Source organism: Lontra canadensis, unplaced genomic scaffold (genome assembly GCF_010015895.1).
Source record: "Lontra canadensis isolate GAN:19392208 unplaced genomic scaffold, GSC_riverotter_1.0 scaffold8, whole genome shotgun sequence".
Taxonomy (NCBI): Eukaryota; Metazoa; Chordata; class Mammalia; order Carnivora; family Mustelidae; genus Lontra; species Lontra canadensis.
The window spans coordinates 346,332-357,855 of NW_022631002.1; the positions used below are offsets into that span (position 1 = coordinate 346,332).

The window sequence follows — 11,524 nt, forward strand, 5'->3', positions numbered from 1 at the left end:
ACCTGAGAGCGCCTCCGCCCCTCCAACCTCGGGAGCTTGGCGACTCGAGCGCCCCGAGGGGGCCGCCGACGCCGGAAGTGCAGCCGCGCCGGCCCCGCCGCTTCCGGCGGTCCAGGGCTCGGGCGGCGCCGACTCCCGCGCGAGCCGCGTTCCGGAGTCGGGGCCTTCTGTCTCGCCTTGGGCCGCCGCCGCTGTCACAGCCACGGCCTCCCCAGCCCGGCGCCATGGCCGCTGCGGCCGGGGACGGCGCGGTGAAGCCCCTGCAGTGCGCCATGAAGCTGGCCAACGGGGCTATCGAGCTGGACACCGGCAACCGGCCCCGGGTGAGGCGCCTCAGAGCGAGGCGGGGCGGGGGCCGCGGCGGCGGGCGCCCCTGGGGCGGCTGTCCGGCGGGCGGGGGCGGGGCCGGGGGCGCGGTCGGGGACCCGTAGCGCGGCTCCCGGGGCGCGCGGCGCGGGCGGCTGCGGTGACCTTGGACAGCTCCCCGCGCGCTGTGGGCCGCCGTCCGCGGGGACGGGACGGAGACGCCGGTGCCGTCGGGCGGGGCAGGGCTCAGCGAGCCGCCCTCCGCAGCCGACCGGCGGGCAGTCTGCGCCGGCCGGCGGCGGCTCTCCTCGGGCTCCCAGAGGGGCAACATCGGGGAAGGCGGACCGGCCGCGCCCGTACGGAGGAGAGGCGGGAGCGCCGGCCGGCGCGGGGCGGGCCGCGGGTCCGGAGGGCGGCGCCGGCCGGACGAGCAGGCCCGGCCGCGTCGGGCCTCCCGGGAACGGCATCTGCTTCCTCGGGGCGCTGCCCTCCCCAAGCCCGGTTTCCGGGACCGCAGCTGCCCCACCCCCCGGTCAGAAACCGTTTCCGAGCCCGCCGTGTCCTTCCCGCGGAGCTGTGGACCTGGGGAAGGTTCACCTGCGGCCCGGGGCGTCCTGCGGTGCTTCGAGAGCCTGGCGCTCTGGCTCGGAGCCCGGCTGACCCTGGGCAGTGGCGATACTTTCGTGCTCGAGACTGCGGGCTCGGGAGCTCGGGAGAGGGACTGGCCAGGACCGCAGCCAGACGGTGATTCTGAGATGTGCGGCATCAGGCCCTCGGGAGCCTCCCAGGAAAATTGTGTTTTTTTAAGCCACGGCCTAAGAAGCCCCCGAGTCGCCCAGGAAGGCCACTTGTTGCAGACAGGGCCGTGGGGGCTGCTTCTCTGGCGCATGGAAGGAGAAGCTCCGTTCTTGCCGCGCTGGGGGCCGCAGTGAGCGGAGGGGTGGGTGCCCTTCAAGTCAAGAGAAGAGGGACTCTCTGTGTAGAACAGGACCCAGCGCCTGGAGTAGCGACCCGCTCATTACCTCAGGCTGCGCGTCTCAGGTGAAATCAAGAGATGAGCCGGCACCATGTCTGAGCTTCCCACAAGGGCATGAGGCGTGCTGGACTCGCTTGCCACTCCTGGCCTGACCGCTCCATTTCTCTTCCCCGGGCACAGGAGGCATACGCGGAGTACCTGAGGAGCATCCACTATATCTCCCAGGTGCTGCTGGAAGAAGTGGAAACCACCAAAGGTACAGCTCTCAGCTTCTCCACTCTTCCTGTGCCGAACAAATGATGGACAGCTTAGCGCTTGGTGGGTCTCAGGCCTGGAGGTGTCCTGTGTCCTACGCATGGGTCTTTAGCAGAAGGTGACTGGGTGCACGAGCTGTCCTAGCGTGATGTGGGAGCAGGAAGAGAGGGATACTGTCAGGGGATGGAAATGGAATGGGGCATAACCGGAGACTGGACATCGAACCCTAGCCCAGAAAGGAGTGAGCTGTGGAAAGGTCAGGGGCTGGGGGCAACACTCCCAGCAGAGAGATGTGCAAAGCCTCTGAGATGAGAGTGGATGCTGGGAGCAGTTGGGGCAGTCATGGCCTTGGGTGGAATTGGGGCCATTCTGGTGTAAGTGGAAGCTGGTAGAGGCTTGGTGAGCGAGAGGCCAGCATGGAAGCTGAGCCTCCAGGAGGTTCTCACAGTGAGGACGGCAGTGATAGGGCTGCTTGGACATAGAAGGAGCAAAGGGCTTGGGGATGTTCTTTAAAGGTGGACCTCCCAGATTTGGGGGTGGGTAGTGAGCCACTGGTTGTCAGGGCAGAGGGTGGAGACAGTGAGCCACTGTTGGGTGGGGGGTGGGGAGCAATGGACTTCTGGGGGGAACAGTGAGGTGCAGAGGGATGGTCCAGCGGGTGGCAGGAGCAGACTGTGTGGGAAGAATAGAGAGCTCCATCATGAGCATGTTTGCTTCAGGTGCTGAGCACCCTGGTGGCTATGGGAGACGTAGGAGTCACCAGAAACAGAGCTGCCCCAGAGAGGCAGTGAGCTTAGCAGAGCTCCGGGCACTGCAAGACTGAGGCCTGGGAGGGGGGTGCAGCAGTAGACCAGGGGGGAGGGGCGCAGTGTTCTGGAATAGAGAGACCCTGAAAGGTTGAGGAGCCCTCAGAGAGGGGCTCAATGTGAGGGTAGAAGTGAGGGGAATTTCCGTGGGAGTCAGAGGGCTAAAACAGGATGCAGTGATAGGCTGGCTATGGTGGGAGCACAGTGGGTCAGAAACTGTGGCTGGTGGGGTCCAGGGAAGACCTTTAGAGACAGCTCCTATAGCCTATACCTCCTGACGAGAGTGACTGCCCCCTCCCCCGGCCCCAGCAGGGAATACAGAACAGAAGCTCCCCGCCCCCCCCCGCATGGGCCGGGGGCAGGGTCAAGCACAGTCAGAGCGCAGGAGATAGGTGGTGAAGTTGTGTCTGGGAAATGGTCCATGGCCCCTACAAGGCCCACTGTGAGGCTGTAAGTACAAGGGAAGCATTTGCTGAGAAAAGGCAGAGGAGGGGGGCTCTGATAGTCTAGCCGGGATGATGTCCGGGATGACAGGACAGTTAGATGCTGGGCTGGCCAAGCTGGGAGCCCACGTGGCATCAGGAAGTCAACCCTCGTCAGATGATCAGAAATGAGGAGATGAGGTGACCTAGAGGTCAGGGATGAGGAAGGGGCGGGGTGACCCCTGGGGGAATAGACGAGGAGGGGGCTAGGCCGGCAGAGGGGTCAGAGGTAAGGAGAGGATGGGCTTGTCTTTGTTTTTATTTCAGCAAGACTCTGTTTAGTGACAAAGGCGATGGTGATCAGCTTTCTTGTCTCTTGCTCCCCAGAAGGTGGAGACACTGTGGCCCCAGACACCTCAAAGATGCTGAAACTGGCTGAGCAGTGTCTGGAGAGGGCCCAGTCGACAGCTGCCCAGCTCGGTGGGTCTCTAGCAGATTTCCCTCGGATGCCCCCCCCCTCACAAATCCACGTTTCTGTGGCGCGCTGGACTCCACGATGCCCCTTGCTTGTGTGCGTCTTGCAGGGAAAACACACCTGAAGCCGGCTGTGCCCGTGGCTGCTCCGGGCCCCGCATCCACCAGTCGACATCGCCGGGTGTACTCGGATGAAGGGGGTAAACTATCTCCATTTCTGCCGCCCGAGATCTTCCAGAAGCTTCAGGTGGTGGAGTCACAAGGTTCTAAGAAGTAAGAGAGGGCAGAACGGAAGGTGGGCTGAGCCTGGGTTTGAAGTCCAGGCAAAGTGAGCTAACCAGGGTGGTTTTCGTTAAACGGGCCCGAGAATGGAAATAGCTTCGTGCTTGACAAAAACATGCAAATCCCCTTTGGACAGAAGCATGTGCACAAATGACACCCAGTCAGAGACATGCAAGTCCAGAGAGAAACCGGAAGCTCAGAGAGTAAGCGTGGAAACGGCCTGCAAGCTTCCTGGCAGAGTTAGCAGATGTTTTGCGAGACCATCGTGCTCTGTACATTCACAGAAGGAAAAAGCAAGTTGGAAAATAGTGTCAGGGGACAAAAAAACCATAAAATTGGACCCAGCAAATAAAGAACCAAGTAGAAACAAACAAACAAAAAAAATTGTTTTTAAAAACTAACTGAAAACAGTGACAACACATTGTATCCTGCAGTGAAAGTACACGCGTGCACACGGAAATGAGCGGTCGATTTTATAGCAGACCAGACATAACTGCAGCAAGAATGAGTGAATTGGTTAAAGGGTCAGTAGATCCTCTGAACGACTCAGAGAGGGAGAGAAAAAAGAAAGTCTGAGAGGGAGATCGAAAATCTAACAAGATTATTGGACTTCTGGGAAAAGAAAAGAAAGTGGGAGAGGCATTATTTGAAGAGCTAACAGGATAGAAGTTTCTGGAACTGAGGAAACACAGTCACATACAAGAATCCCCACTAAGACAAGTGCTGGCTCCTGGCCCTGCTGCTGCCAGCCGTCAGGGGCCACAGGCACCGAAAGGGTCCAGACACCTCACTGCTGCACGTAGGGTTTCAGGGCAGGACCAGGCACGAGACTTCCATCCCAGGACAAGTTTTGCCACAGCTGAAGCCCTCACAGCTGACCCTCCCCCCACCGCGAAAGCATGAAGACCTGTGAAACCCAAAGACTCAGCGCGGGGTGGGGGTAGCTTTTGGAGGCTCTTCCTACTGAGTAGACCCGGTTCTCTCTTTAACGGGTGGCAAGCTCATCTAGTTGTTTTGCTTACACGATGCCTTTAGAAAGTTTCATGTTGTTGCCAGACACGCATACCTCATCTACAAAAAGCACAATGTCTACCTTCTCTTGAAAACTCAGACATCTTAGCTACTGCAGGCCCAGGTCAGCAGGGGTCCCCAGTCCACCCCAGACCTCCTCCCTCCTTTTCAATTCCTGCCTGCCTCCCCACCGCACCACCAGCTCACCTTCTGGTCTCAGGGCTTGGTCGGGGATGGTCCTCAGGTTACCAGAGGATTCCAGAGCTTCCTGGGGCCCGGACAGCAGCTTGTCGCTATTCCCAGGGAGCTGACACCTCTGGAGGAGGCGTCTCTGCAGAACCAGAAGCTGAAGGCCGCCTACGAGGCACGGATGGCCCGTCTGGACCCCAGCCAGGCCGTGCAGAAGACCTCCTTGGTGAGCAGGTCCCAGGGAGGGTCTGGCTTGGTGGTGGAAGAGCAGTAGGGCCTTATTTTCTCCTTCCCTTCCTAGACCTTGTCCCTGCAACGACAGATGCTGGAGAACCTTGTGATCGCCAAAGCCCGGGAGGAGACAGTATCCTTTCTCTCCATCCCCAGTGTCCTGAGCTGAAGGAGAAGGGGGTGAGGTGGGAAGTGAAGGTGCCGCTGTTGGGGTGGGGATGGAATTCGTCTTGCTTCAGAGAGTCGTGTCCTTGAGGGACGGCTCCTGCCCTTCCGGCCTCCTCACTGGCCCTCCTATTCCTCGGAGCACCCACGGGCTCCTCTCCCTGCTTCCAGTTGGCTGGCCCTGGCTTCATTCCCTGAGTGAGCACCCATCCTCGGGCCTGCCCCCTCCTCTGCCCCGCCTGGCCTGACCATACCTCCCAGGTGCCCGGGAACTCGGTGCCGGCAAGTGGTGGGGGGGGTGCCCACCAGCCACGGCCTTGACTCTGCTGCCCCAGCTGCACAGGAAGATGGAGGAGCGCCGGCTACGGCTCCAGGAGGCAGCCAACAGGTGCGTCTCCTCCCATGGGTCTGGGGACAGCCCAGAGGACTGGTGGGGACTGCTGCCCCCGCCCCTAAGCCCTGAGGCTCCCAGCTGGGTCTTTCTCCCCAGGAGGTTCTGCAGTCAAGTCGCCCTGACCCCAGAGGAGCGGGAGCAGCGGGCCCTCTATACCGCCATTCTCGAGTACGAGCAAGACCACGTGAGTGCCGGGAGCCGAGGCTGGGGCTGCCACAGGTTGCTATTAGCAGGGCCTGTTGGCCTTGGGTCTTCCCGACGCCCCAGGGAGAGCATGGACAGTGTGGCATTGGTCTCCTGGGAGGCAGCCTTAGTGGGGAAGCATGCAGGGACCCAGCCATGCTCTCCAAAATCTGCCCCACAGGACTGGCCGAAGCACTGGAAGGCCCGGCTCAAGAAGAGCCCAGGGGACCTGTCGCTAGTGACCAGCCTGGTCTCCCACCTGCTCAGGTACCAGGGCCTTCCTCCCTCCCTCCGTCCTGTTGGCCCTAATGGCAGGCAGACGACAGGCTCAGAAGAGAAAGAGAGGAGGAGATCGGGGGTGGCTGTATAGGGCATCCGCAGTCTCCCTTCTTAGGCTGGGGTTGCAGACATCCCAGCCAGCCTCCCTCATGGTCTTTTAGCGGCTGCCTTCTACCTTCTCAGAGGGGCGGGTCCGGCTTTATCGGCCATATTCACTCCCAAGGAAGCCTCGGAGCTGCTTCTCCGAGGTGTGCGCTGGGTGGGGACCCAGGGTTGGCAGGTGGACGGCAGGCGAGGGCGTGGCCCCAGCGCTGCAGCCCCACCCTCTCCCTGTGCTTGCAGCATCCCCGACCACCCCATCTCGCAGCTCCTGAAGAAGCTCCAGTGTGCGGTGTACCAGACGCTATACCCCCTCGTCAGCAAGGCCGCTGTAGGCACTGCCTCCACCCCCGGCTGCTGCTCTCTGCCCCCGGATGCTGACGGGCTGCTGGCCCCTGGAAGCCGGCGACTCCGGCCCTCGCACAGCCTCTACTGCATGCTCTCCCCTGCGGAGCCCAGCCCGGCCCCACGGCCCCCGGAGGGAGCCCACGCCAGTCCCCCTGTGCCCCCTCCTCACGCTGGCGCCCCAGACAGAGGACCAGACAGCAGCCCCGCGGGGCCTTCCTCACCCCTGGCTCACAGCTGGACTGGTGTGCAGGGCAAAGACAGCTCCTTTGAGGACCTCGAACACCTCTTGGCTACTTCTGAGGGGTGGGGCCGGGGGCGAGGGTGGCCACCTGAACCCCAGACAACGGGCATGAAGAAGGAGCCGCTGCAGGAGCAGCTGAAGAGCACCGTGAAGGACATACACAACGCCATCGGTGAGGGCCAGCGTGCCCACAGGAGGGGACGGGGGAGGGAGCTGCCCCAGTTCTGAAGCCTGGGCCCTCGGGAGGACATGCTTTCCTCCAGTAGGCGGCCCGCCCAGCTTGGTCTGCAGAGCCTTCTCTGTCCCCCCTTCTCTGGGCCAGACTTCGTGTTTAGCAGACAGGCAGGTGCGTGCTCTGAGAGCAGCTGGGGCTGGCTGCGGGCCTGAGGTCTCCCCAGTCCTGGGTTGTCTGCTCGATGGGCTGCCCCGGGAAGGGCAGCCTGGTCGGTTCCAGCCTTCTGTTTGGGGAAGGGTCTGCTGTCAAGATCTTCTGGCCACCAGGTGGTCCTGGCTGGTCCACAGGGTTAGGCTCAGGTCATTCCAAACTAAGAACCACCAGATGTGTGCACCCTGGTGACAATGGCCTTTTCCATTTTAAGAATAGAGTGTGGACTCCCTGAGGGTTGGTGCCTAGGGTGGCTGGAGACTCCCAGGTCACTTCCAAGGAGGAAGGCTTCCAGAGTTTTCTAAAAACCAGCGAGGGAGTTCCAGCAGGGGCTTGGAATTCCTTCCAAGATCACCAGGACGGGCCTCCCATCTCCCTGGGCCTTGGGTCTTGTTTTAAATATGCTTCTGAATGTCTAACAGGTTCCTGCAGTTCAGACCCCTTCAGAAAGAGGCTGTCCTTTCTCAGCCTGTCTTCTTAGTTCCTTAGGGAGCCGGGCATGGCTTTGTGAGCTCCTAGGTGCTCCGAACGCAGAGCCCATGGACATGGAAGTGGGGAGCTTGAGGGGAGTGGAGGGAGGGTCACGCAGAGCCCCAGCCCACCAAGCCAGAACACTGTGGTCCACACTGAGGCTGGCTCTGGGAGGGTAGGAGTGGAGGGAGCAGGGATGGGCCTCCCACCCCGGGCACCCCAGACTGGCTGGGAATGACCTCCAGGGGTTGCCAGCCTGGGGTGGCAGGGCCCAGCCGTCCCCACAGTGCCATCGTGTGGGCTCTGCTCCCGGCAGACAGGCTGCTCTCGCTGACCCTCCTGGCTTTCGAAGGCCTGAATGCAACCGCCTCCAAGGACCGATGCCTGGCCTGCATCGAGGAGCCCTTCTTCTCTCCACTCTGGCCCCTGCTGCTGGCGCTCTATAGGTATGCCCAGTTCCAGACCGCCATAGGGCCTTCCACTCCAGGACCCCTGGGCACACTTCCAGCGGCTGCTTTACTCTCCAGCCCTCCTCAGATGCTTCCAGTTTGCCCATGGTGCCACACCCACCCCCTGCGGCTCGCCCTTGCCCAGCTGAGCCTGGCCTCTCTCTGCCCCAGGAGTGTGCACCGCCTCCGTGAGGCCGCCTTGAGCAGGAGCATGGAACTCTACAGGAATGCATCCCCGGCCGCCATAGGCATTCCCAGGAAGCTGCTCCCCCGGGACCTGGAGGCCTTGGGTCCCGGTGCTTACCCCTACTGCGCGGCAGCCCAAGAGCTGGGCCTGCTGGTCCTGGAGAGCTGTCCGCAGAGGAAGCTGGAGTGCATCGGTGAGGGGGCTGCGTTCCAGAGGGCGGAAGGGGGAACGAACGCGGTCAGATAAGACTCCATCCCAGAGGCTGACCTGGAATCTCTGTGGGCCCCGAGCTACAGACCTCTCCTGTCACTTGGGGGTGTGTCTCTGGGCCAGAAGCTCTGTGAGGGTTCAAGCTTCGGGAGGGAGCCTCTGGCTCTCCCGAGCTCCACACGACATGACGGGTGGGTGCCTGGGAGCTGTTGTGGCCTCTGGGCTAGCCTGGGACCGGCCCCACCCAGCCCCTTGTGCAGCCTCCTTTCTGTGCCGCAGTGCGTGTGCTGCGGGTCATCTGTGCCTGCGCCGAGGATTACTGCCGTGCCCAGGAGGCCGCCCCTGAGGCCAGACCCCTGCTGGGTGCCACAGCCATGTGAGTCCCAAAAGTTCACAGCTTGGGGTGGGCACTGAGCATGTGGGGGACTGCCTGCAGGGGCCTGGGGTGCGGGGAGAGCCCTCCTGTCTTGCCCCCAGCACCTAGAACACAGGTTCCCATCTGGATCTTGGGCCCCAGAGGCCCTGCGGCTACAGTGAGCTCTGTGGAGCTCATCGTCCGGCAGAGCACCCGTTTCCACCAGGGGCTCGGGCTCCAGCCCCCGTAGACGACGCATTCCCGCCCATCTGGGTAGGGCTTCTTAGGAGTTAGAAACCACCAGCTAATCCAGTGAAATTTAGGGTTGCTTGTCCCAGAAGCACGTGTGGGGAAACAGCCCCAGCCTCAGTAAAGAGCTTGCTCCCTGTGCGAAGCCCCCAGACCTGGGGTTCCCGATCATCCCTGCCCACCATCCTGAGGTGAGGCAGGGGTCTTCTCTACCTGCGTCTCTGATGCCTGCTTCTGTTGGTCTCATCTGAACCCTCCCGGGGCCAGCAGCCTCTTGCCCTGGTCCCCGCTTGGGGCTCACAGCTCCTCTGCACCTGCAGGGGCTCTGCCTGCTGCCACCCTGCCCCAGGGACCCGTGTTATAATGAAGACACCTGTCATTTGAACCTGATGGGTGGGTTTTAGCACCTACCTACACCCAAGGGCCTGGAGATAATGGGCAGATAGAAGCTAGAGTTAAGCCTGAGATGAGCAGGGTACAACTCCACCCAAGGAGAAAGAGACCGATGCCCTCCACCCCCAGCAACCGCAGGACCTCAGCTGCAGGGCTGCACTGGAGGGCCCCCCTTCACCAGTTGACCATGTGGCTTCAGAGTAAGTAGCTGTAGGTGTTAAGAGTCATAGGGCTGAAGGTGTCGTGGGTTGCAGTTGCAATCCCACACTCCCTCTCTCCTTCGGGGTCTGAGGAGGAGTGAGGGCTGTGTTGCACATACGGGTGTGCAGTGCCCAGGGTCGTGGGGGCAGGGCCACGAGCAGGAGCTCACAGTGGGCGAGGCCTTCCTGGTGGGTGGTTCTACTCAAGCCAAAGTCTTTGCTCCCATGTTCTTCCCAGAGACCACCAACCTGTGGGCCCCTTGGGCTAGGATCCTGCATGGGCCTCCCTAAGCACCTTTTTAGCTCCCCTAGATGCCTCTTGTGGGAGATCTCAGGTGCCTGGCTCCAGTCGCAGGTGTCGGCAGGCTACCTGGGACTTGGGCCCTCCCCTCCGTTATCCTGAGCCACAGATGTGGGCAGGCCAGTGGGGCTGAGGCTGTTCCCACACGTGCCCTGGGGGGCATCCCCCGGCCAGGCGTGGGCTCCGCAGCACATGGTTCCCAATCAGGGACAGCCTTGCCACCTGTAGTGGCTGCCAGTGCTGCTGACCGGAGTCCACTCCCAACTCCCCACGCAGGAGGGCAGGAGGGGTGCAGGGAGAGCTGCTGGCAAGCTGAGGACCACTCCAGAGGCCAAGCTGAGGGCTGCAAGGCTTTGGGGATGGAGTGGCTGTACTGGCCCCTGGAGCCAGCGGCCAGCTGTCCCTCTGCCCAACAGCGGTGCCGATGACCTGCTGCCCATCTTGTCCTTTGTGGTGCTGAGAAGTGGCCTCCCCCAGTTGGTGTCGGAGTGCGCGGCCCTGGAGGAGTTCATCCATGAGGGGTAGGAGCCCCCAGCTGCAGTCGGGCCGGCATGGGCACTGGGCATGTGCTCCCGGGTCGGGGGTCCACCTGCACATGAAGCCCGTGGTCCCTTCTTCCAGCCCCTTCCCACCACCCCTTGCTTGGCATACTGCTGAGACAGGAACCGGGGGGCTGTCTCTTGAGTAGCATCTGCCTGGGTAGTGGGCTGTCCTCTAGCCCATTCTCCCTGACCGATACCTGGGGGACCTTAGCACCCAGGGCTTTGTCCCCTGGACGTCCTCATGAGGGCAGACCCTTCCAAAGTGCTGGGGGCCTCCTTGCATCCCCTGGAGGTGACAGGCGCTGCCTGTGCCTGCCTCCGCACAGGTACCTGATTGGAGAGGAGGGCTACTGCCTGACCTCACTGCAGAGTGCCCTGAACTACGTGGAACTGCTGCCCCGAGGGGCTCTGGGCAAGTAGAGGAGGACACGACCCGCTGAGGACCGGCCAGGAGTCACCCGCTCTCGAGGGGCAGTAGGCCAGCTGTGCTGGGGCTCTGCTGCTCTCACACCTGCCCTAACCTGACATCTGTCCCCAGGGACTTGACGAGACACCTCTGTTCCTCAGAGGATAGAGCTGAGCTCAACCAGCTCCTAGGAAGTAGGCCTGAGAGGCTCCATGCAGGAGTAGCAGACGCTGGACTCCCCTGGGACCCGCACGTGACTCCTCACAGCCCCGCATCTCCATGGTCGGGAGGGGACCCTAGGCCTGGCAGAGGGCAGGCGTGGTTTCTCTCCCTTCCTATTCCCTGTGACAGTGAGCTTCCAGCACCGGTGTCTGGTTAGGGTCAAGAAGAGGGCCAGTCCCCACCCCCTGCCTCCCACCTAGTGGGACCCAGTGGTTTGAAACCATACTATTTACTACTGGGCACTGATCACTCCATTCTGCTCTGAGCTGCTCCAGCCCTTGGCATGGTAAGCACTGGACTTGCGGGGACCCCTGGCCAATTTCCATCCCCACATGTCCCCTCCTGGGTCAGGGTGAACCTGAGGGTCAGTGCCTGTCTGCCGCCCAGTGTCCACTCTGTCACATGCCCCAGGAAGCCACTGACACCGCTAACAATAAAGAGGTCACTGGTATCTTAAGCCCCCAGCGTGCATGCTCACCACCCCACTGGCCAC

At 61.9% G+C, this 11,524-nt stretch overlaps 1 protein-coding gene across 4 annotated transcripts; it reads left to right on the plus strand.

Moving 5' to 3' along the window:
* Positions 1-162: 162 nt before the first annotated feature.
* Positions 163-11,273, plus strand: VPS9D1 (VPS9 domain containing 1). Of its 4 annotated transcripts, none has more exons than XM_032853736.1 (15): positions 163-323; positions 1,463-1,538; positions 3,153-3,245; positions 3,350-3,512; positions 4,836-4,947; positions 5,023-5,085; positions 5,453-5,505; positions 5,608-5,695; positions 5,876-5,961; positions 6,316-6,833; positions 7,870-7,963; positions 8,138-8,346; positions 8,643-8,739; positions 10,278-10,382; positions 10,730-11,273. In XM_032853736.1, the coding sequence occupies exons 1-15, from the start codon at positions 225-227 to the stop codon at positions 10,821-10,823; spliced, it is 1,950 nt and encodes a 649-aa protein (XP_032709627.1). In that variant the 5' UTR covers positions 163-224; the 3' UTR covers positions 10,824-11,273. The 4 variants fall into 4 exon arrangements, with proteins under 4 accessions (XP_032709627.1, XP_032709625.1, XP_032709626.1 ...); XM_032853734.1 differs by having other exon boundaries at positions 7,834-7,963; positions 10,730-11,271; XM_032853735.1 differs by having other exon boundaries at positions 1,463-1,532; positions 3,147-3,245; positions 7,834-7,963; positions 10,730-11,271.
* The last annotated feature ends 251 nt before the right edge of the window (positions 11,274-11,524 follow it).

Coding starts and splice junctions, on each gene's coding strand:
- VPS9D1 (XM_032853734.1), top strand. CDS start 225: ATGGCCGCTGCGGCCGGGGACGGCGCGGTGAAGCCCCTGCAGTGCGCC. Junction 5,696..5,875: donor TCGAGTACGAGCAAGACCAC/GTGAGTGCCGGG, acceptor TCTGCCCCACAG/GACTGGCCGAAGCACTGGAA. Junction 5,962..6,315: donor CTGGTCTCCCACCTGCTCAG/GTACCAGGGCCT, acceptor CTGTGCTTGCAG/CATCCCCGACCACCCCATCT.